The sequence below is a fragment of the Sphaerodactylus townsendi genome, linkage group LG11 (genome assembly GCF_021028975.2).
Source record: "Sphaerodactylus townsendi isolate TG3544 linkage group LG11, MPM_Stown_v2.3, whole genome shotgun sequence".
NCBI lineage: Eukaryota > Metazoa > Chordata > Lepidosauria > Squamata > Sphaerodactylidae > Sphaerodactylus > Sphaerodactylus townsendi.
Genome location: NC_059435.1, coordinates 12,509,311 through 12,535,133, shown reverse-complemented (window position 1 = coordinate 12,535,133; position 25,823 = coordinate 12,509,311). Strand labels below are relative to the sequence as shown.

Here is a 25,823-nt window from a genome sequence, read left to right as displayed (position 1 = left end):
CTGGCCAGCCCTGATTGGCTAGAGGGAAATGGCAAGAATATAAAAAGAGTCAGCCAGAGTGCTGAGGGTTCTTTTGGCTTTTGGTCTTTTGACTGTGTGCCTTAGGGTGCATTTTGGCAGAGTGAGCAGATCAAGCAGAGATCTGTCACTGCTGTTGGTCTGACAGGAGTCACACAGTGTACTCTGTAAGCTGAGGAAGCTTACCAGAGACATCAGGAAGCCCTGAGTTTGGTGGAGAGTCAACCGCCACTCAGGTGTTTGAGGGAAAACCTCTAACCAGATGAAAGTCTGTCCTCCACAGTATAACACCAGTCTTGGGAGGCCCAGTCCAGTGGCAGTGTGGCCAGTTTGGATGTTGGGAGAGGGAGGCTTGTGTGCCAGAATCCCACAGGGTATAGACTGGGGTGTGTTGTTTTAGTGTGGTTAGGTACAGAAAGACTACTGTCTGACAAAAAGAGGGAGTGTGAAACTCTGAAGTTAAAATCTGTTTCTGAAGTAAAATCTTCTCTAAAGTGACACCTGCGTGTGTCTATGAACGTTTGAAACTGAAGTGCCAACAACATCTCTGAAACTATTAAGCTCTTGAAATCAAAAAGCATTTGAAACCAACAAGCTTTAAAATCCTCTCAAGTTACCTGAGAAGCCTACATTTAAGCCAGTAATAAACTTTACAAGTTTTGTTTTAAGTTCCAGTCTCTTTTTCGTCTGTGTGTGTGTCCCAAGAAAGAGTGGTGCCCATTTATCAGCTTATGGGCTACAGAACAGGTTATATTTTTGGTGGCAGTGAACTTTGAATATTTTTGTTTTTATTAAGGGAGATCCCTCCAGCTAGAGAGAGGAACCAGTTTCCTGATGGAAATATCTCCCTGGGGCTTGGCACTTTGAAATAGGTGTCAGGGAAAGGGGAATTTATTTTTCTCTCCTTCTCCTTTGCCCCTGTTTGTGTTTTTGTAAACCTTGGTGACATCAAGGTGGCTGGTGAGTTTGGGACAAACGATCGCCTCAGACTTGGGCCGGGCCCTGAGTTATCACAGCTTCCTGCAAGAACCGGGGTGGAGTTTGGGGAGGAAATAGGATGGCTGTTTCCAGTTTGAGCAGTCCTGGCTCACACTGTGAGATTGGGGAACCAATGTTTAAAAATTGTATTTGATATTAATGAATAAGGGATTCATAGAATCAAAGGATTCAAAAGGGTTTTCTCGCTCTCTAGGCCAGCTTGTCAGAAGTCACGTAGCAGTAATGCAGGCAAGAAAAGATTATATCTATAAGAAAGGTTGTTACTTAAGAGTTGAGACGTGACAAAAGACATACCCAAGACTTGTTGGCCAAAACTTGTTATATGGGATGGTCTATGTGAAATAAACATAGCAATAAAGAAATCAAAGGTTAGTATAGAAAGGAATTTGATTAGGTAACTGAAAATGTGTTTTTCTATATTTCAATGAACACTGAAATGATAACGAGAGATTTATATCTACTTGTACTCTATTATAATTCTATTTTACTAGAATCACATAGTATATTTGTCAAAATCATTTTTAACCTTTTAAAGTGAATAAGTTATATGTGAAATCTTTCACCCTGTGAAAGGGAACTTTATGATTCTAACCCACCCTTAGGAATGCTGGGAACTGGTTACCTGGACTGAAAACCAGACAGACAGATTTCAGTTTATTGCCCTGCCGATGGGAGGGACAAACACTCTGTCGAAGAGCAGAGGAAAATTCCAGAGTTTGTGTAACAAGAAGAATCAGACTAGCACGTTTGATTTTAATGCTAAGGAAGAAAGCACGTATGGGAAAAATGATTATATGGGCGATGTATGCAGGTATGATTATGAATTATGATGTATGTATTCTTGAAAACTATAAAAGGTGATGGTCTTTATATGGTGAGTGTGAGTCTTCTCCGGAGCTCACCTTATGTATGAAATACCTAATTGTGCACAGTAAAAATCTTTCTTTCTGTTTTAAAAAACTTGATTTTGGGGTATTGTTTGACAGTTTTTATAAAACACAACTGCGCAAGGCCTGACAACACACTCCCCTTCAACAAAAGGAAGAGGCAAAATTGTAGCCATAAAAAGAACAGTGGTAGTTTTTTCTTTCGTGGAACAGCTAAAAAACCAAACAGTAAAGCCATGTAACATCACCACCTAGTGGCAAAAAAATGATTTATTTATCACACTTTTCTTAGGGTTCACGTTCAGTTTCATGGCCTGATTAATGGTGCATATAGGTCTTTGGGGAGAAAAATGTCAGGAAACTAATAAAGACAATCTGTCCACTTGAATCGCCAAATGCCAACTCAGACGACTTTATGGACCATTGAAACTTTGTTTTTGGAGTCTGACTTTCGTGCCAGCTTCTTGACTCCAGATAACTGGCACAAAGACACGCTACAGCAGGGGCCAAAGGCACACATTCTATCCAATGGCATTTTTCTGCTGGACTTTATGCAGGATCTTTGGGAATGACCTTCATAAAGAAGCCAAGGTGAGTATCTTTCACCCCTGAGTTCCTTTAGAAACACTCTGGAAAGAAACTGCATGAGTGTTTCACAACCCTGCCCTGCCAACACCAAGGACTCTGCGCAAGAGTTATGGAACAAAAGTACAAGACTGTCATCTTGATTTTGTGAAGGTGACAATTGGCAGAGGCAGGAAATCTTCTTTACCATCTGCATTCTTCCATAAGCCTGTATCTTAGAGGAGGAATCAGATTTGATTGGGAGGGGAAAACTACAGAGGTCTTTCCTAGCACAGAAAGGCAGGATATGGGTGAGGACTGAGAAGAAAAGTACCCATCTATTACTGGCAGGGCTGGAAGCATACTTTCCTTCAGGGGTGGGCTACAGATCTCTGCAGCAAATCCATGTTTTCATGGTTTTCCTGCAATTAGAGCTCCCATGCCTATTTTCCTCCAGTCCCTGAGGCAGGTGACTATGGTACCATCATCTGCTGCAAATATGCCCTCCTACTATCTAGCCTTCTCTCCTTGTTGGTCACAGTTCACTGGCTACACTCCTAATGGCAGAACAGCTTAGCCAGTCCCCCAATTTGGTCCTTCCAACACGCAATGAGATCCATAACAGATCCTGCTCCATCCAGATACGAACACAGAAAGGCCAGTTCGTGCCTCGATGCTCTTTGCCCCGAGGCTGACGAAAAAGGAAGTGAGAATTTAATATTCCAATGCCAAACGAAAGATACGCTACCTTGTCATCATCTTCGCAGGTCATGACATTGGAGAAAGGTATCTCGGCTTTAAACATTTTACGGCAATGCATGAGTTGGACCAGCAGATAACAGACCGTCTTGAACTTCATCCTTTTGGCAGGCTTTATGTCCGAAAGAATAAGCCCTGGAAATATCTGTAGAGAGACAGAAGAGAAAGAAATGTATTTGTTATGATTGGAGACACATTCAGCTGTACATGATACATGGCTTCCGGAACAAACCTGGGGTAGGATTAATGTGGAGAGAAGCAAAGGATGGGTACAGCAACATATATTTCAAAAGTATAATGTTTTCATAAGTATGTGTGCAACAGGTTCCTCTTCAGTAAACCTCTTCTGACTGCTCTCCTTACTCTCAACACCTTCAGACAATACAGATGCGGGGTTAGCCATCTTATACACACAATGACCCAGTGATGGAGGTCAAGCTGAGAGACAGTGTCTATTGTTATTGTTGTTGTTATTGTTATATAATAATAATAATAATAATAATAATAATAATAATAATAATAATAATAATAATAATAATAATAAAAAACATAGCAACACAGCACAAGTGTCTGGAATTCATCTCTGAATATCAAGTCCCTCCCAAGGACCTAGGATATTAGAGGTATTTGCGTAGAATATGTGCAGTTCCTAGAAGTGCTGCTTTCTGCAGCATGTGGACTGATGTTCTGTCCAAGTTTAGGCTTTCCAGATGTTTTTCAAGATTTCTTGCTGGGCAGTGTACAACAAGAAACAACAAAAAACAATGCATAATACATTTCAAAATCCCAAAACAACATTAAAACCCTAAAAACACGGGACAGCAGCAACTCATAAAACCCATACTAATTATTATCGATGGCGTCCGAACCTAAAGCTAAAGCCGGGAGGGGAATGGCAAAGCATAGTACAAGCATTAGGCGGGGCCAGGCAATCCACAGCTGGCCTCCCCAAAAGCCCGGTAGAATAACACAGTTTTACAGACCCTGCGGAACTCACCAAGGTCCCGCAGGGCCCAACTGCAGCTGGAAGAGTGTTCTACCAGGCAGGGGCCAGGGCCGTAAAAGCCTTGGCCCGGGTAGAGGCCAGCCGTATCATTGATGGGCAGGGGATGGTTAGAAAGTTAGCCTCTGCCAATCGCAGAGGCCTACTTGGGGCCTATGGGGTAAGACGGCCTCGAAGACGGTCTCGGTCTAGCTCAAAGGTCTAGCTCAAAGCTGATGCTTGAATCCCTGTCTCCGTTTCAGGCCACCCATGAATATCCATTAGCAGCATCAACTTTGCTTATTATGCGGTAGGGGTGGCGGAAAGTGCTCTCAAGTAGCAGACATCTTACAGCGACTCCAAAGGGTTTTCAAGGCAAGAGGCATTCAGAGGTGGCTTTCCACTGCCTTCCTCTGCATAACAACCATCGGCTTTCTTGGTGGTCTCCCATCCACTACTAACCAGGGCCAATCCTGCTTAGCTTCGGAGATCGAATGAGATCAGACCATCCAGGTCAAAATATTATGGGGATGGGGGTAGGTGAATATAGGAGGAAGGAAACTGCAATGCCCCCTCAAAAAGCCCCATAAAAACCTGCATCAAACCCTTAGATCTCCATAACCATTCTCCCAGTAATTACAACAGTAAGCCTCAGATCCTGATTTGTTCCCACCCCTTCAAAAGTTTCTCTTTCTACTATTTATCATTTGCCAAGAAAAGATGTACTAACCCTTTAGAAAAACAGTCCTTATCAAAAGGTAAGTATCTCCGTTCTGTTCCCCAAGCAAACAAAATCCAGGTGCCTTGCACTTGGTCAGAACAGAGCGTAACACCCACAGACAAATAAGCAACGGTTCAAAAAAGTTTTACCGTGTTTCCCCGAATATAAGACAGTGTCTTATATTAATTTTTGCTCCCAAAGATGCACTATGTCTTATTTTCGGGGGATGTCTTATATTTCTGTATTCTGTTCGTCAGGCATGCTTCCAAACAAAAACTTTGCTACGCCTTACTTTTGGGGGATGCCTTATATTTCGCACTTCAGCAAAACCTCTACTACGTCTTATTTTCCGGGGATGTCTTATATTCGGGGAAACAGGGTAATAGTACTGAAAGTTTAGGACTCCGACTCCTCCCCTGAAGTCTCACCAAACAAAGAATACTTGTGATGCTGGAAACAATTTGAGATGGTTTGAAGAATTTGCAGATACCAACTTTTCCTTAACGGCTTCTAAGTAAGTCTGAGCTGCTTGCTTCTTCTTTTGACTGGACTCTGTTTCCTTGCAATTCTGTGGGAACTTGCTAACTCTTGAGTTCTATGGATCTCTAACACCTTAAATGTCCGAGATATTGCTGTCTCCAGCCTTCCTGAACTAACAACTGAACTACAACAGACTGTAAAACAGGAACTGCTAACTCCTAAGAATGCTATAGTGCTCTTGCCTATAGAGAGCTTCTTAAAGGGACAAGGTCTAAAGATCCCTCTCACAGAATACTGTACATAAAGAAACTAAACCCATTCTAACTAGGGGTGCAACTGAGGCTCAAATGAGGGAAATAGTGAGGGTGCTCTTTGAAGCTGTGCGGAATGGCAAAAGCCACTTGCAAACAGTTGTGAAAGTGGTTTGAAAACGCACTATTTTGCGTGTGCGGAAGGGGCCCTAGATTGCTCAGGAAACTCCTACACTGATTCTCTCAATCCTCCCATTCACCCACCCACCCACCCACCCACTAGTTCATATATTGAGATCCGGGTCAGTTCACATCAATCCTAAAGTCCCACACAGAGGTGGGGTGAGGGAATCTGGGCAACAGAGGATGGTGGCTCTCTTTTACAGAAGATGCCAGATGTGACCTCGGAATTTCCTTGATATTTACAACCCTCCCTCCACCCAAGGTACTTTCCCCCAATTGTGATGGAGAAATGTATGTGCATTTTATTCTTATTTTCTCCCTACCAGAAGAAAAACATCAATCTCAAGAAATGCATCCTCAAAGGGAATTTTGGCTTCTCGATTCTAATGCAATAGCCATAGAGTTGCTAACATGAGACTTGTGGATGCAGTCCAAGAACCTGTCCATTAGAGCCGAAGGAACTGATTTTAAAACCCTTTTAATAATGCACACCCTGCAGCAAAATCTGTTTAACATTCCGGCCATTTGGGTAAGAACCAGAATGGAAATGGCAGGTGCTGAAAGCCACATCTGTTTGTGTCAGATGACACCACAGGGTGACAGTGATGCGCGAATGGTCTCTTGTGCAGCTGCCGACACGGGGTTCTGAACCAACCCCCTAGTAATGAATGCTGGCCCTTTTGACCAAAAGTAAGCAACATCAACTACTTGCCGCTTGTACTTACAATCACGTTTATCGGTTGTTCTTCCAAAAGTGCCCTAAATATTTCCTAGTCAGTTTGATTTGTTGTTGGGTTTTTTGAGCCATACAACGGCAGCTACGCTCATCATAGTTCGGCAGGGTTAAGACTGCTGCACCGAGACCCTGAAGACTCTCACATTAAAACTGCCACACCTAGGCCCTTTCCGCACACACGCGGAAACAGACCTCCACTGGCATGAATTGTGCCGATGGAGGCTCGGAGGCCGTTTGCACAATAGCGTGCGATTGGCCCCGACTCCCCCCTCCCAGCTGGAGAGGCGGCTCCACATGGAGCCTCTCAGTCGGCCCCCTTCACTGACCTTGTCTTCCAGCATCGCTCTGGAGGGCTGCAGGGACGCACCCATGCTGCCCTCCAACCTCCAGGGGTCAGAGGGCAGCGTGGGCGGGTCTCTGCAGCCCTCCAGAGCTACGCTGGACGACGAGGTTGGTGGAGGCGACAGGAAAAGTGGCGTCTTCCCAGCGGTGCAGTTTGAACTGCACCGACGGGAAGATACTGCTTTGCAAAAACCTCGCTCAACGAGCGAGGTGTACAGCAGCGGCTTCACACCGCTCCCGAGCGGACAGGACGGCACTGCTGCAATGCAGCAGCACCTCTTGTGCGAACAGCAGCCTAGGGACAGCATTTTTGCCGTCCCTGGGTCGCTGTATTTCACCCGTGCAGAAAGGGCCCTAGACTCTGAAAACTCTTATGTGAAGCAAACCCTTCACTTTGATGTCTTCTCTCTTTCCTATCCAGATGCAACAAACTGTACCTGGAAGAATATTCCCATTTATATGACAAATCAAAAGGGTGTGCTTCTTTTCTAGGGTGAGCAGATTTGTCCAGTGTCACCCAATTAGGATTTGTTCCACCTGTTATCCAGGAGTTTTACTTCAATGCTCTTCTGGCAAACCTGATACTTTAAGGAACAGAAGGGAAAAATTCAAAAGAGGATACTCCTTCCCATTGTCCCTGAGTCGACAGAAGCCACGAAAAAAGGAGGGAATTGTTTTTTCTACAGAAGCCCATTTCCACGACCCCAAGAACCAGTGATCCATAACAAAGTAAATCCATGATTTGTAATGTGGAACCTCTCCCAACAGCCCATTCAAACCTAGATCTTTGTATGCCAGATGATTTATAAATGAAAAATGAAAAATTATTGGCTTGTGAAAGGCTAATTTTGAAGGCGTTTCCATTTCTTTGTTGTTCAAGAGCACAACTATGTACTTCTGAAAGGATCATAATGATGTCCTACCTTATTCACCTTTATAACAAAAGATCTTTTTAACAAGTGTGAATATTTTAAAAGCTGTCCTCGCTGGAAAGTATAAATGGACATGAAAAAGCTTTCCTACATTATTACTTTCTCTCCTGACTTAATGAGACCACAGCAATGGTGGAGCAGGATGTCAAACCAGGCTATATGAAAATTGGGTCTCTGCATCATCCTCTTTTAAATCCAGAATGGGACTGTTTTACCTTGGGAATGGAGCACATTCCTGATCATTTGTTGCCTCTGATTATTGATTTTCATTCTTGGTGACTCGCTTAAGCTACTTCGTATTAACGTCAAAAAGAACAATGCAGAGATAATACAAAAACGGAGCCCATGTTTCAGCTTTTAAGAGATGGGGATGAGGATCAATATAATATTAAACCAGCGAGCAGCACCAGTGTTTAAATAGTCCTCATTCATTGAAATAGTTAACTATAGTTTGCTGAAAAACATTAAATAACTGATTAGCTGGCAGTGCTCAATTGCCACAAGAATTCTAGGCAGAGATAGCAGATTCAAAAAGTTCCCCAAGACTTATTTCTTTTCACACTGGGTTCCATCATCAGATCAGGCCCACCATCTTGTACAAACAAGATATTGGCTGCATAATAGCAGAAGAATCATCACAACAAGGGCTGGCGTCAGCATACTGGAGGAGGGGCAGCTGCCAGGGCCCATCATATCATCATCATCATCATCATCATCATCATCATCATCATCATCATCATCATCATCATCATCATCATCATCATCATCATCATCATCATCATCATCATCATCATCATCATCATCATCATCATCATCATCATCATCATCATCATCAACAACAACAACAACAACATGGGCGGGGCCAAGGAAGCCAGAGGAACCCCCGAAGCCTCATCCCCTCCTGGCTGCCAGCTCCCCCAAGACCTGCCCCCCTCTCAGCTCGGAGCTGGCAGTCCCTTCTGCTCTCCTCTCTGGAAAGGACAGAAGCAACTGGAAGATTCCGTGCTGAGGCCTTTCCTTTTATAAGTTTGGAGGTGGGGCCCCGCCCCAGGCGTAGCTTGGTGGGGGGGGGGGGGCGACTGGAGAACAGATGTCTCCGGGCACCATTTCCCCCCCAGTACATCTCTGCAGGGGAGATATAAAGCCAGATTGGGGCCCTGTGGCTGAGAGGAAGGAAACAGAGATCTGAGGAGGGGCATAAGGGCCCCCAGGCTTTCTCTGCCCAGGGCCCCAAAAAACCTGGAATTGGCACTGATCGAAACCAAGCATTTCAGGAACTTGTGTTGGTCTGGCAATCAGTATGCAAGTGCACAATGGCCCTGAAAAGTCTCGGTATGCTGGAGTGAGCTGGAAAATGACACAATGACTGATCTGCAGGCCCAGCGGAAATGCCAGTCGATACACTGGTGGAAATTCATGGAGCGTTTTCCCCTGCCAGTTTTGCAGACACTCCACTGATGCATACCAGAGATCTGACGCTGTTAGCCAAGTCGTACAGCAACGTCTGTCACTTCCACAAATCAATCACCGACAGAAGGATGGAGAAGCTGCTGTTTGTTTTGATGCCTCGGTGACAGGCAGTAAAAGCCGGTCCCCTCTGTGTGGGGCAGGCATTTCTGGTCAATCCAAAGTTGCAGTGGGCTCCCCCTCAGCCCTTATAAAGTGCACACAAACATAGATGAGACTCAAAAATACACAGAAACCGTCAGCCGCCATTAATAAAGAAGTGTATTTCAAAAAGGTCCAATTCCAACTGTTTTGCTTAATATTTTTCATTGCTCGTCCAGACCACTCCCAATCCTCTTGTCCAGTTTTTTGGAAATGGGTTGCTAGCTCTGGGTTGGGAAATCCCAGAGCTTTGGTGAGTGAAACCCAGGGAGGCAGGGTCTGGGGGAGACCGCAGCATGAAGTAATGCCGTAGGGAGCCCTCCAAAGAAGCCATTTGCTCCAGGGTGACCGATCTTGGCTTCCTGGAGATCAACGGCAATACCCTTCCCCCTAGCTCAGGGGTCTGCAACCTGTGCCTCTCCAGATGTTCATGGACTACAATTCCGATCAGCCCCTTCCACCATGGCCAATTGGATGGCATTACTTCAATTGGCCACGGGGGCAGGGGCTGATGGGAATTGCAGTCCATGAACATCTGGAGAGCCACAGGTTGCAGACCCCTGCCCTAGCTCCATCAACAAGGCAAGGGAAACACAATGGCGTAAAATCACTGAATCTTTAGAAACTTTACAACTTTCTAATAAATGCAATGAATGGTTGGTAGCAGGAGACCTTAATGCTAGGGTGGGTAAAGATGAGCAGTGCCTCGTGGGAAGTGTAGTTCCCACCAGGACGTTTTCAGCCTGACGTTTTCAGGCCGCTTTTCCATGCTGAACTAAGGTAATTACATATTGATCCTCATATGTGTTGGATGGCATTACTTCAATTGGCCACGGGGGCAGGGGCTGATGGGAATTGCAGTCTATGAACATCTGGAGAGTCACAGGTTGCAGACCCCTGCCCTAGCTCCATCAACAAGGCAAGGGAAACACAGTGGCGTGAAATCACTGAATATTTAGAAACTTTACAACTTTCTAATAAATGCGATGAATGGTTGGTAGAGGGAGACCTGAATGCTAGGGTGCGTAAAGATGAGCAGTGCCTCCAGAAGTTGGAAGGGCTGGACATAGAGAACTGCCCATGGTGTTTTTCCTTACCAGAAAATCAAAAGATCTTTTGACTAATGCGGCGGGGTTTGACTTTGTAAAATTTTGCTCTCAATACACTTAAATGGCTTAACCCAATATGCAACCTCCGGTGACCATACCCACGTATCAGCGCGTGGTAATAGTATTATAGATTACGTACTAGCCTCTCAAGCAAGTTTCGAACAGGTTGAGAGCTTTCAAGTGGACTGTCAGGTTTGGAGCGATCACATGCCACTTGTGCTTTTTTTTAAAAAAAGGCAGATCTTAATTTTAGCTCACATAGCTTATGAACTGCAATAGCGGTAGATCCACAAATGCAAAACCATGTTGGCCCCATTCACAAGTTACATATGATCCATGCACGTGGCCAAATTATTTTTTAAAAATACATGTGCTGAGTAAATCTTGTTACATTCAACACATATGAGGATCAATATGTAATTACCTTAGTTCAGCGTGGAAAAGCGGCCTGTTCCCTTCAGGCTGAAAACGTCCTGGTGGGAACTACACTTCCCATGAGACTCGCAAGGTCTCCTGGGAAGTGTAGTTCCCGCCAGGCTGTTTTTAGCCTGAAGGGAACAGGCCACTTCTCCAGCCTGCTCTGTTTCACTAAGGTAAGTGTGGGAGGGGAGCACTGTGGGGTGTGTGTGTGTGTGTGGCAATTTACCGCCCCCAGGTGCATGCCCGGTGCAACGAGCCCCCCTGTCCCTGATAGCTCCGCCTCACAGCTCTTCTGAGCTCTCTCAGCCCCACCTACCTCACAGGGTGTTTGTTGTGAGGGGGGAAGGGAAAGGAGATTGTCAGCCTCATTGAGTCTCCTTACAGGAGAGAAAGGGGAGATATAAATCCAAATCTTCTTCATTGTGGAGGTGTGATAAAACTGGCTTCACCATGTAGCAACGACTGGCAGTTGTACGTTGGGCCAAGAGTGGGAGAGGATATACTGGGGTGTGTGTGCACCTTTCTTCAAAACAATTTTAATTAAAAGGATATTAGAAACAGTCACCCCAAAGCCCTTCAAACATCTAAAAGGAACAATGTACAATTGTTAGCCCTGGAAGTAAAGCAGCACCCATCCTCACGGAGAGCATTTCTGGAATGAATGCTACTTAAAGATTCACCTTGCATTGCTGATAGGAGAATAAGAGGGAGGAGAGACCTTTTCAGAGGTCTCATTGCAGATCCTTAGGGCAACTGCTGGAAAAGCTCTATTTCAAGCCATCTGTTCACTAATCGTCTTGCAATATTTCCACTGGCCCAGCCCCAGCTGAGCAGGGCTCTACTCTTCCCACGCGTCCATCGGCAACAACCTCTCCGAAGCAAGCCGGGCCATCCACAGCTGGTCCAGCCAGTCTAGGGAAGAGTACTCTCCCTCGCCCGACATTCCTATAACCGGCTCGCTCTTCAAGAAGCAGCATGGCGAACTGATGTGGATTGTGTGCATTCTGAGGCAGACTTTTTTTACCTCCCACGTCCTATTAACTTACGGCCGTAGACTCAACTAAAGCTGCGGCTGCCTGCTCTACGTGGTCACTTCTCCCAGCCTATGACAGTTCAATCATTAACGAGACCATCGCACTTTATCGCTGGAGGCGACAGATCGTTCCCGGTGCTATTTTTCTCCCTTGTTTACGTGCTCTGTTCTTAAAAATAGGCATCGTTATCGGAACGGCTGGGAGAAACGAGAGAGATAATGCCTACAGGCTGAAGTTTACAAATGCACGTTTGTGTTTTTACCGTATCGAGGGAATGTTTACGGGCACACGCTTGCCGGGAAGAGAGATTCTGTGAGGCTGTCATACGCTAAGGGCACTTTCGCACCTGCAGAATAATGCACTTTCAAAGGACTTTCACAATTGTTTGCAAGTGGATTTTGCTATTTTGCACAGTAAAATCCAGATGCAAAGTGCACTCAAAGTGCATTGAAAGTGCACGCAGTAAAATCCAGCTGCAAAGTGCATTGAAAGTGCATTATTTTGCAGGTGCGGAACTGCCCTGAATCAGACCACTGGTACATCTAAGTCAGGGGCCCTTTCCCCACTTACCGTTTGCTGCGCGCTACTCTCCCCAAATAGCACGGGGTCCAGCGGCGCTCCCCACGAGTCTGGGCGGCGACAACGCAGCCGCCCCGACTCTGCTGCTCTCGCCTCCCCTGAGCGTGCGTCATTTCTGGCACTGAAAAAACGGCACCTTTTGATGACCCAGCGCGCAGTGGGAAACACGACCCCGCGCCAGAAATGACTCACGCTGAGAGTAGCGCGCTGCAAACGGTAAGTGGGGAAAGGGCCAGTATTGTCTCTCGGAAGGGCAGCATTTCCTCCAGGGTCTCAGATAGACGTCTATAATATTGCCTGTTATCTGATCCTTTTAACGGGAGATGACAGAGACGGAAACTGGGTCCTTCTGTGTGCAAACAGATACTCTGTACTGAATCATAGCCTCTCGTCTTCACAAAATTCTTTGACATAAAGAGGAACGGAGCAAAAGCACGGGCAAGCATTTCACCCATTAATTTCCACACAGCTTTCACAGAATAACTTCTCAGTTATGTTGCTCTTCAATGCTTGTAGGGAAAAAAATGCATGCTTGACTCTGGTGCAGTGGGCGCAACCTTCGTAACTGGGGGAAAAAGGGTCCTAAAAATGTTAATATTCAATTGTTCCCATTCTCTAGTAGATCACAAGAAAAAGACAACTGACTGGAATGCTGTTTTGTAGAACGAGCAGAATTTTCCTACTCAATTAAGGCCATCTATATATATATAAAAAGATAACCATCCGTTTGTTGGAGACGGTCTAACGCGGAAACGGCTGGACGGACCGGACAACCCCCCCAAATTTTCACGCGACGTCCCTTCCCGTGGCGAGCAGGTAATGTGCCCTTCACCGGGGTCCCAGGTCACACCAGAACCCCGTAAACTGCCCATTTCCCCAGACCTCCGCTGGGCCAATGAAGGCCTGTCGTTCCGGGGCGTGGCTTGCCCGCCTTTGCCGCGGCATGCGCAGTCACGCTGACAAACCCCCTGCTGCCAGACCCTGGGAGACCAGGGAAGAGCATCCCCAGCCAAGCTGCAGGAAAAACCTGGTACGGCTCTCCCCTTCCTCCTCCGTCCCAACCCCCCGCCCCTAAAGCCACAGCGAAGCGTGGCCAGGCCCGCTAGTGTTGTTGTAGAATACTTAATAGATTTTAAAATGGAAAAGCATTATTCTCCATGTGTGGAAAGGGCCTTTGAGCAACTAGGGATAGTAAGGAATTATGGCTGCCAAACTAGGTATGGCCTGGAAATCCCCCATAAGCACCACAAATCTCCAGACTACAGGGATCCATTCCGCTAGAGAGAACGTTAGCTTCCGCGGCGTCACATCTGAGATGGGCAGGTGCCTGCTAGTTTTCCATATAATTAATTTAAGTTGAGGGTTTTCCCCCCCAGTTTTCCTTAAGAGTACTGAGAAAGTCTGGAATCTACCACTGAATCAGAAGATGTTAGACGAGGGGTGTCAAGCATTCAGCCCAGAGGCCAGATCCAGCCCCTTAAGAGGGTTTATCAGGTCTGCGAACCAGCTGAGGAAACTCTCCCCCCACCCCTGCTCCTGATCTGGGGGTTGTCTCAGCTGGCTCATGGGTCCAATAAGTCCTCTCAAACTGAGGTAGCCCCCTGCCCCTAGTCCCAACCTAGTCTGGGAACCTGCTAGGGGCTTGTCAGCCAAGGCAAACCCTACACTCTGGGCCCAGCCTGACCAAGTCACACTTATGTTATATACAGCCCTCATAACAAATAAGTTTCATACCCCTGACTTAGACAGTGCCATATTAGTGTGTCTAAGCTGTGAAGGACACTCTTGAGCATGCTGTGAAGGATGGGCCAACAACTCTCAGAGGCTGCCTTTCGATACTTCCTGTACAAGAAAGTTTGTTTAGGATGGAACTTCCACCTTCAAAGGCTGCAATTCCCATCAGAATCCTAGGCAGATGGACCACTGGTCTAATCCAGAAGAAGAAGAAGAAGAAGAAGAAGAAGAAGAAGAAGAAGGAGAAGGAGAAGGAGAAGGAGAAGGAGAAGGAGAAGGAGAAGAACAAGAAGAACAAGAAGAGCAAGAACAAGAAGAACAAGAAGAACAAGAACAAGAAGAACAAGAAGAGTTTGGGTTTATATCTCCCCTTTCTCTCCTGTAAGGAAACTCAAAGGGGCTGACAATCTCCTTGCCCTTCCCCCCTCACAACAAACACCCTGTGAGGTGGGTGGGGCTGAGAGAGCTCCGAGAAGCTGTGACTAGCCCAAGGTCACCCAGCTGGTGTGTGTGGGAGCGTACAGGCTAATCTGAATTCCCCAGATAAGCCTCCACAGCTCAGGCGGCAGAGCGGAGAATCAAACCCGGTTCCTCCAGATTAGAATACATCAGCTCTTAACCACTACACCACTGCTGCTCAGTTCATAACTGGAGGGGAAGAATGTACACCAACTATAAGCCACTCCCCTGACTAGCCATCATCCATCAATCCATCCATCTTTAACTTGCCCTTTCTCTGTTAGGTTTGTGGCAAAGTGGGGGTTTGAATTCAGATCTCCCAATTCGTAGCTCCACATTCCAATAACTGCACCACAAATGGCCCTACCACTGTGGACTTCTTCCCATCCTGAAAAATGCACATCACTATATGTCAAGTCAGTGGTCCCCAGCCTTTGGTGGGCCTGTGGACAACTCTGGAATTTTGAGAAGTGGTGATGTGTGCAATCCCAAAATGGCTGCCGCAGGAGGCAGAGCCAAACCAAAAATGTCTGCCACAGGATATGGTACCAAATGGAATACCTCTCTCCTCACACAAGAAGGAAAGAGCCTAGGAGTCCTTCTGGAGTCCTCCTTATCTATGGAGGCCTAGATGGCCCAGACTGCTAAGATGGCATTTTTCTATCTTCGCCAGGCTTGACAGCTGGTTCCTTACCTCACCCAGAACGACCTAGCCACAGTGATCCACGCAATGGTCACTTGACTATTGTAACTCTTTCTACACTGGTCTTCCCTTATCCCTGATCTAGTGCCTAAAACTGGTCCAACATGCGGCAGCCAGGCTCCTCACTGGTGCCTCATTTAGGGAGCATATTACTCCGATCCTGTGCTCGCTGAATTGGTTACCAGTGGAGTACCGAGTCCGGTTTAAGGTGTTGTTGTTGATCTTTATGGCCATTAGCAGGCTGGGACCTTCATATCTCAGGGAGCGCATCTCTCCGTATTGCTCAAAGCAGACACTCTGTTCTTCGGAAGCAAATCTCTTGGGGGTCCCTGGCCCCTCTGAGGTGCGTTTGGCCTCGACCAGTTTGGCTTTTACTGCCCCGGCTCCCACTTGGTGGAATGCGTTGCCAACTACTATTAGGGCCTTGTGGGACCTATCAGAATTCCACGGGGCTGATAAAGCTCCGCTTTTCCGCCAGGCATTTGGTGGAGGCTAACCCTTCATCTTTCTGCCTGCCACTTGTTTGTATATCAGCCCAAGCTCTTCGAACGGTTAGGAGCAGGAGGTATTTGTTACTGGTCGCCTGTTGTTAGTTAGTGGTTAGCTAACGTGCATTTCTGGTGCAATTTTAGGTTTGTTGTCTGCACCGTGTGATTTTGATGTTTGGTTTGTGTTGTGAGCCGCTCTGAGCCCATGCGGGAGAACGGCATAGACATTTAAATGGTAAACAAAGCAAGCCTGAGCAGGGAATGGAACGACACATTAAGGCAGTGATGGCGAACCTTTTTGAGACCGAGTGCCCAAATGGCAACCCAAACCCCACTTATTTATCGCAAAGTGCCAACACGGCAATTTAACCTGAATACTGAGGTTTTCGTTTAGAAAAAAACGGTTGGCTCCCTCTTCCCCCACCCCACCCGCTTGAGCAGGGGCCAGTCTGCTCTAGCCTTCAGCAAGTTCTGCACGCACCGCTCTGTGCATCTCTAGCGTCTCTGCCTCCTCTGCGCCCCGCCCCCCCTCAGGCAACAGCCACCCGGAGCACAAGCACCAGGCCCACCAGCTAAGTCCTCCCTGCTCACCGCGGTGCACGCACATCGTGCTCAGTGGCCCAGGCCAGCCTAGATGTGTGTGTGGAGGGGGTGATTTTCCGCCCCCCACATGACGAACTCTGTGTGCGCGTACCCACAGAGAGGGCTCCGAGTGCCACCTCTGGCACCCATGCCATAGGTTCGCCATCACTGCATTAAGGAAAGCCCATTTGCTTACCAGTCCTCCCGATCCTCCAGTGGAAAACCTTTCACTTGAATGAAGGCAGCTTACAATGGCTCTGCCTACTTTCTGAAAAAGTATTGGCAGGGGTCTGGTTCCCACAGGTACCACACTGGGAAGTCAGTAAGCTCTAATGCGATTCCAGACAGGAAAAAAAAAGAACAAAAACCTACCTTCCTTCGATGAGATGGCACAATGAAAAAGGTTTCGATATTATGCTTCTTCAAGAAACTGTTCCTTTCAAAGCCATACCCTGGTTCGACCTCATAGTCACCATTTAGGCACTCTAAGGTGGTCTTTGTTATATGCACTTTCCTGAGGAGGCAGGAGGGATAAACACAAACGGAAAGGTTTTTAGTGCCATGGTACATTACAAGCAACAATGCTTCGGAAAGCGGAATCCCTCTCCCCAGAGCTGCTAGCTGTGCAAAAAATCCCCTCTATATCCCCGCTAATTAAACTCAAGAGCTTATTATAGCATCTGGACCTACTGCAGTGTTCTGATACTTTAAACCAACCCTTTCCAATCTGGCTCTAGGCCGAGTGATAGGACAGAGGCAGCTTTGGATCGTTGTGGCGGGCAAATTTCATCTGAGAACTGACAGAATGCTTTTAGCTTCGCTTGATCTCTGGTCGCCACATCTTAAAAAGGATATTGAAGAGATAGAAAAAGTGCAGAGAAGGGCAACGAGGATGATTGAAAGACTGGAGCACCTTCCTTATGAGGAGAGGCTGCAGCGTTTGGGACTCTTTAGTTTGGAGAGGAGACGTCTGAGGGGGGATATGATTGAAGTCTATAAAATTATGCATGGGGTAGAAAATGTTGACAGAGAGAACCTTTTCTCTCTTTCTCATAATACTAGAACCAGGGGGCATACATTGAAAATGCTGGGGGGAAGAATTAGGACTAATAAAAGGAAACACTTCTTCACACAACATGTGATTGGTGTTTGGAATATGCTGCCACAGGAGGTGGTGATGGCCACTAACCTGGATAGCTTTAAAAGGGGCTTGGACAGATTTATGGAGAAGTCGATTTATGGCTACCAATCTTGATCCTCTTTGATCTGAGATTGCAAATGCCTTAACAGTCCAGGTGCTCAGGAGCAGCAGCAGCAGAAGGCCATTGCTTTCACATCCTGCATGTGAGCTCCCAAAGGCACCTGGTGGGCCACTGCGAGTAGCAGTGCTGGACTAGATGGACTCTGGTCTGATCCAGCAGGCTAGTTCTTATGTTCTTATGGTTGCCTCTAATACAGGTGCACGGGTCCTTTGACTGCAAAATTCTTAAAAATTAACATAGTGAACCATGTCCTACTATTGGAGGGCTTGGAGAATAAGGGAATAGAACTGAGCCTCCCTCCTGTGTATTTGTTTTAACTGCATGCGCTCATTTGTTGTTTTGAAATGTCTTTATGCTATAGTCTCAAAAGCTTCGTCTTAATGTTTTCGATCGTTTGCCACCTTCAGGACCCTAAGCTGGGTGAAAAAACAGCCTAGAGAGGTTTTAAAATGCAATAAATAAAATGGGCGCTAGGTGGTTACAATCTCAGTTATTTAACCCAAGCGAGAGGGTTGCCGCTGTGGGCCGTCTCCCGTGATGTTTAGTATGTATGCAAAACAGTTGAATGAGCTCATCGATTTGAAGCTTTGAAGAGCTGAATGACATCAATAGGCTTCTTCAAATAAGCCCCTGGAAATGGGGTCAAACGGCTGAGGGAAAGCTGGCTGGAACCAAAGCCTGATAAAGCAGCGGCGCTGTTGGCTGGGAAGGCTTTTGTTCTGGAGGGAATCGAATTGGCCCCTCCGGATGGGATAAAGCTTTCTGTGACAAACTTAGGGATGACCAGCCTGTCTTTCTGGAGTCAGCCCTTTCACTTGGGGAAAAGAGAGACTACTTGGGCCAACAGCCCCTTTTTTGCCCTATTACATCTGGCGTATCGGGGAGGGGGGAATGGCGCCTGCGGACAACACCTTCTCAGGGTGCCCCCCACCCCTGCGCCCCCCTGGCTCCCTGTAGGCCAGCTCCTGCCATTCCCAGGGGCAAGGGGCTCAGTGGCGTGAAGTTGGGGTGCATGCTGTTTTGGCGCCCCCACACGCTACCAAAAGGTGTGAGCCCAAGGACATGGGTGATCCAATGTCCCTATAGGCCAGGGGTCTGCAACCTGAGGCTCTCCAGATGTTCATGGACTACAAATCCCATCAGCCCGTGTCAGCATGGCCAATTGGCCATGATGGCAGGGGCTGATGGAACGTAATCCATAATTTGCTCTGGAAAACACGGAGTCTGAACCTGCCCTCAAACTGCTCTACCTCTGTCTGGCATGCAAGTTGTGTCCCCTTTTGGACTCTGGGGACTCAGCTACATTGATTCATGTTACAGTAACCTTGAGGCTAGACTACTGCAACATACTCTACATGAGATGTGCTTGATGACAACCTTGAAACTGTAACTGGTACCAAAGACAGAATCTTTATTAGTCACTTCATGTAATACACCTATTTTGTTGTCTTTGATACCGGTTGTCTCAATTTCCAGTACCTTTTAAAGCGCTGGCCTTCCTGGAAAAACACTTCATGACTGTGAACCCTCCCCATAGCTGAAGGACTGTGCCCTCCTAGATAGGTCAAGGTGGCAGCTTGGATCAACCCAGCAGGGCCTTTGATCAGACTATACCTGCAGGTAACAAAAGACCTGCCACCACCTGATCCCACTTGTGTTTTGGGAGCAGCCCTCAGGTTATGGAGCAGCCTTCCAGAGGCATTTCGTTCTTTGTTGCTTTTAGGAAAAGGTAGAAGGCCGAATTATTTGAGAGCTCACTTGGACTGTTTCTGAGGCTGCTCTGTTTCTTTGCGTTCTTGTTTTGAGAGCTCCTTGCTTTGATATTTTATTAACTGGAGTTTTAATTACAACACGAGTCACTTTGTGTCTTTCGTTAAGGTGACAAGTGCGATAAAAACTTTTAAAGCGTACAATTAAAAATAAAATAAATGCCCCATTTTAAAAAGGTTACTAATTATGCCAGTTTTTTCAGGAAAGATGCTATTAGAGGTTCCAATATGCGTATCACTTTCACAGGCACTCTCCAGTGGTATAGGCGTATCCATACCAAAGATTTAAATGGGTTCAGCAGTCCTTCTGCAAGGAATCCTGGAACCCATGTGAGAGGGTCCAGAAACCTCCCAAAGAGAACTCTCAGCATCCTCACTCAAATACAATTCCCATAATTATGTGGAATATAGAAACATGTCTAAAACTGATAAAAAACCTATATTACAGCCTGTCAGACTGTCTTAGGCCCCTTCTGCACATGCAGAATAATGCACTTTCAAAGCACTTTCACAATTGTTTGCAAGTGGATTTGGGTCATTTTCCCACTTACCATCTGCTGCGCGCTACTGTCGCCAAGTAGCACGGGGTCCCCCGGCACTACAGGGTCGGCGACAATGCAGCTGCCCCAACGCTGCCGCTCTCGCGTCCCCTGGCGCTCCTCAAAACGGCGCCTTTTGATGACCCGGGAGCGTGCCAGAAATGACGCGCGCTGAGAGCAGAGCGCAGCAAAGGGTGGTCATGGTAAGTGGGGAAACGACCTGTGTTATTCCGCACAGCAAAATCCAGCTGCAAAGTGCATTGAAAATGCATTATTCTGCACGTGCGGAAGGGGACAGTGTGAGTCCAGCCCACCCAATTTGACAGAGAAAAGATTCAGAGAGCCGATTGCTCCTTAAACTTACCCAGGCAGCCCCCCAGCCTCCATTACATTAGCAAGAGTCACATCATTTGACCAAACATCATATTGCCATTTGCGAAGACCCAAGACGCCACAGAGCACCCTCCCGGTGTGCAGGCCAACTCTCATATTGAGATCTACTTCAGTGGCTTCAGCTACCGATCTAGAACACAGAGAAAAGAATACTGTTAGAAGAAAGGATACCAGTATGATATACTCAAAGCATATACGTATGATTAGGGTCCAAATACCTTAGCTTGTCCAATTGCCTAATGAGGAGGTTAACGTTGGTCGATTCCCCACTGGAAATTAAATCATCGGGGTTTCAACCTCCCCACTGCAGCATGTATTCAGCGAAGACATGTAGGCCTATCTCGGGTTCCAGAAATGCAGCAATCCCCGCTACAAAGCGATCTCCATTTTCTGTCTCTCCAGATTGGCTGGCATGCCGTGTTGGAGCAGGTCCTTCCCCCCGCCGCCCGCAAAAAACGTGATCACGTCATGACGCGATGACATCAGAATGGTAACACTTCCACCCCTGCTTTCTGGTTGGTTATTGTTTTCTCGTGTTTACATATTTTCATGTTCTCATAGGACAGCACATTTTTTCGTGTACTCGTGTTCTCGTGTTTTCGTTAGCGGCTAGATTTAAAAAGTTTTAAAAGTTCTAAAAAGGGCGAATGATTAATCATTTAAGTGGCTTCTCTTCTTGATCTCCTGGTAGAATCGCCGACAGCCTTATCAGCCCCTACCAGCATGGCCAATTGGCCATGCTGACAGAGGCTGATGGGAATTGTAGTTCCTGAACATCTGAAGAGCCGCAGGTTCCCTACCCCTGTCCTAGGGCAATGGTTGGGAACCTCGCGGCTCTCCAGATGTTCAGGAACCACAATTCCCATCCAGCCCTACCAGCATGGCCAATTGGCCATGCTGACAGAAACTGATAAGAATTATGGACTCTAACATCTAACGTTCCTAAGACAATATTAACACTGGTTCATCGTCTCCTCACAAGTATGTGCTTCGCCCGACCCCAAAGGCGAAACTGAAACCCAGGAAATGTTGCGCGTGCATCGCTCAGCCCCCACCGATCGCCGATTGGTTGTTAGCATTTGCGTCACGCTCCATGGTTGGAATTTTAAATAAAGATTAGACCCCCGTTCCTCCCTTCGAAACTGGATAGAAAACACAGTAAGAGGGAAAGTTGTACTTTCAAGCAGTTTCTGCCAAGATGCGGGATAAGGGGAGGCAACGTTGCTCAAGCAGTGGGGAGGTATTCCTGAAACCTGGTTATTTCGCCTGAGTACCACACGATTAATTGCCAGCGGGAATGGAAGCCTTTTTTTAGCCAAAGCGTCGTTAGGTGCAGAGAAAGTTCTAGATTAACCTAAATCAGCGGTTCTGCTTTAAGAAAAGCAGATTCTCCAGCAGAATGCGGAATCCAACAGAATCCAGCACAGAGCAAACTGTTGGAGAATCGGCTTTTCTTAAAGCAAAACCATTGATTAAGTGAAATGGTTCAAGGGAAACACTGGGAAGTCTGATGTACACATGAACACACATTCCTGTGCCAGCCAGTCTTCCTAGGGAAGCATCTCCCCACTGATGCTGTTCTTCCCATTTGTGCCACTTGGACACATGAAGCTACCATACATTGAATCAAATCACTATCAACTAACTATCAAGGTAAGTATGTTCTACTCAAGGTGAAGGAAAAGAGTTTCCACCTAAACATTAGGAAGAACTTCCTGACCGTCAGGGCTGTTCGACAGTGGAATTCACTTGCCTCGGTAGTAGGTGCGAGCTCCTTCTTTGGAGGTTTTAAACAGAGGCTGGATCAGCATATGTCAGGAGTGCTTTGATTGTGTGTTCCTGCATTGTCCTTGATGGCCCTTGTGGTCTCTTCCAACTCTATGATTCTACTCGGATAGGCAATGACTCTCTAGGACAGGGATGTCCAACTCTGGAACTTCAGATGTTCATGGAGTACAATTCCCATCAGTCCCTGCTGGCATGGCTAATTGGTCCCACCAATTGGCCATGCCCAGCAAAACTGATGATAAGAATTATATCCCATGAAGATCTGAAGTGCCAGTTGAACACCCTCTGATCTAGGATCACCAATAGCTCTAGGGTCGCTGTGTCCCACCAATTGGCCATGCCAGCAGGGGGCTGATGGGAATTGTAGTCCATGAACATCTGAAGCACCAGGGTTAGACACCTGTGCTCTAGGATCTCAGGCAGAGGTATCTTCTGGATGCCAAGCAGGCGCTCTATCTCTAAGCCACCAATACTGTTGCTGGAGCTACAGGCCCTGCAAACTGCCTGGATAGGGCTGGAGTGGAGGGACAGAGCAAGTCTGTTTTTACATGGGTTGGGGAAGATTTACAGCCCCATCAAGAAAGGTGGTGGTGGTTGTTAGGGTTAAAGGAGCAGCAGTGGCGTAGGAGGTTAAGAGCTCATGTATCTAATCTGGAGGAACCGGGTTTGATTCCCGGCTCTGCCGCCTGAGCTGTGGAGAGGCTGATCTGGGGAATTCAGATTAGCCTGTACACTCCCTACTACACGCCAGCTGGGTGACCTTGGGTGAGTCACAGCTTCTCGGAGCTCTCTCAGCTCCCACCCACCTCTACAGGGTGTTTGTTGTGAGGGGGGGAAGGGCGAGGAGATTGTGAGCCCCTTTGAGTCTCCTGCTGGAGAGAAAGGGGGGAATATAAATCCAAACTCTTCTTCTTCTTCTTCTTAATGGCAGCCAGGGATGGCACTGCTGCGCTACCTCCAAAGAATCATTCAGCTGCGCAGGCACCAGGAGGAAAGGAGAAATACTTTTCTCCTCCAAGAAAGCCCACAGGTGAGCAAGATTTATGCCAACAGCACCCCGGCATGAAATGCACGCCTGTCTCCTGGGTGAAAGATCGCCGGGAGCCAGCCCGCCCCCTCCACATTGGCACCGGCACCGCACCGGCACCGAAGGCGAAGGCACCGACAAACACTTCCTGGTCCCTGTGCTGCTGTGTCCCACTGCCTGAATAAGTCTCTCTGTGCTGGTGCCTGTACCACTTTGCATGGCGCTGGGGACACGGGGGCCCAGGTATAAACCTTGCGCCCACTTCCAAGCGTGGGTTTCCGGCTTCTCGCCTCCAACCTCACCCTCTTTGCATCATTGGTAACGGTTAGGCTGCTTCCAGACAGATGTGAAAACGCACTTCTTCCCACGCACTTCTTGCAGCGGCAAGTGACGTGGGGATAGTGGAGAGGACGCTGGGCCCTTCACGCCCTGGAAACCACCCCTTTCGGCATCTCTTTCTTTGCCAAGCTGTTGTTCCCACCCAGAGGAGAGCAAGATGTAATGTGCTGCCATCAGCTCTGCTGGAGGGAAGATTTAAGAATATGGAACGTTCTAAAAGAGTTTGTTCATGTGAGGCCAGGACCCCTACCCCGGTTGAAAACACTTGATCATTCTTTTGTTTCTATGCCCTAAATGCACAATAAAGATACGCGCCATAAATACATGAATTCCATTTTCTTGCAATGTTCTCAGTGGCCTGAGTAGTTATAAAGATACCCAGTCTCTGAACAGCTCTTGATGTGCTCTTTTGTGGAAACTGTTGCAAAATTTTATACTGGAAATTAGTCATTTTAACTGTATTTCTTAACCTTGTTTTGTTTTAAAATTTTTGTCCTGTTTTATATGCCAATAAAGGCATGTATTGTGTTGTTGTGCCAAGCTGTGGTGCAACAATACACTGCAGCTCAGCGGGTAAAGGGGAAAAGGCTGATAAAGAGGTAAAAACAGTACATGGCATCGAATCACCATATTTCAGAACTGGAACTTAGTTCCACCTTTCTTATCAGGGGGGCTACGGGTGGAGAGTTCTGACAGATTCTTCCCTGACAGCCACTCTGCAATTTGCTCTCTGAACCAGAGAAAAACAGGGTTTGTTGTTCTCCAGCTGTAAAGGGAAAGCCCCAGGAACACCATGACTCACATTTGGAATGAGCAAGCCACTGCGTTAGGCTTCCTATTTTACATCCGCTGAGCACCAAATTTCCCACCCCAAGGAATTAAGTAGCAGAAGTAAAAAAAAATAATGCTCTCCACAGGGTGATGCTTGCAGAATTTCTCCCAGACTCTGTGGGAAAGGCCCCAGAGACTGAAGGAGGCAGCCTAAAACATCATCTGAAAGTAACACCACATCGTCCCCAAACTTTTCTCTTCCCAGGCACTGTGGCCCAAACATTTTAAAGTTTCAAGAGGTATGGGGTGCTGTGTGGTTTCCGGGCTGTATGGCCGTGAAGATGCCAGCCACAGATGCAGGTGAAATGTCAGGAGAGAATGCTGCTAGAACACGGCCATCCAGCCCGGAAACCACACAGCACCCCAGTGATTCCAGCCGTGAAAGCCTTCGACAATACATTTTCAAGAGGTATGGTTGACACCCCTACAATATCAGGATGTTCCTCTTAGATCCAGGGGGGTTCTGCGTTCCATGCAGGGAATAATTCCCATTTAGAAGCACCCTTGCAAAACATGTTTACCTTGTAAGCTAAAATTAGCTCAGTTCAGCAGTTATGAGACGCATCAAAGTGGGAAGGCGGAACCATCAAGAGGGAGGTCTGACAACCCGCAGAGATCATCAGATTAAAGGGTTCTGTTTTGTAGCACTTTTCAAAAGTCTTCCAGGCCGAGGATCCCACAGAGTGGTCTGAAGTAGAGCTCTACCGATTGAAGCTTTTCGCTCCGTAAGCTGCCTGGAGCGTTAAAAATAAGCCTCGTCTGAGCTGTGATTAGAATCCAGCATGTAGACCAAAAATGGGAAAATGTTTCTGATTGTGAATGAATTTCCTCAGCTGCGCAATGAAAGCCTCCAACCAAATTCTGACAGGAAAGGAAATTAATTTCTCTGGGACTATACTACAGCTGAGATATATATATATCTATATATCTATATATCTATATATAGATAGATATATATAGATAGATAGATAGATAGATAGATAGATAGATAGATAGATATATATATATATATATATATATATATATATATATATATATATATATATATTTATATATATATATATATATATATATATATATATATATAGATAGATATATATAGATAGATAGATAGATAGATAGATAGATAGATAGATAGATATATATAGATAGATAGATAGATAGATAGATAGATGAATATAGATATATAGATATAGATATAGATATAGATTATAGATATAGATATGGAGAATATGAATATAGATATGACTATATATATATATATATATATATATATATATATATATATATATATAGATAGATAGA

General features: G+C 46.4%; 1 protein-coding gene across 5 annotated transcripts in view; it reads right to left on the bottom strand.

Moving 5' to 3' along the window:
- Nucleotides 1-25,823, bottom strand: part of ADCY1 (adenylate cyclase 1) — a 274,661-nt gene that overhangs the window by 39,837 nt on the left and 209,001 nt on the right. For all 5 annotated transcript variants that reach the window (XR_007245741.1, XR_007245742.1, XR_007245743.1 and 2 more), the window contains exons 6-8: nt 20,505-20,663; nt 16,943-17,084; nt 3,217-3,372 (exon numbers count right to left, since the gene is read on the bottom strand). Coding sequence is in view for 2 of the 5 variants with exons in the window: in XM_048510692.1 (XP_048366649.1) it covers nt 3,217-3,372; nt 16,943-17,084; nt 20,505-20,663 (457 nt within the window). In the remaining 3 variants the exon portion in view is untranslated. The remainder of the gene's footprint in view (nt 1-3,216; nt 3,373-16,942; nt 17,085-20,504; nt 20,664-25,823) is intronic.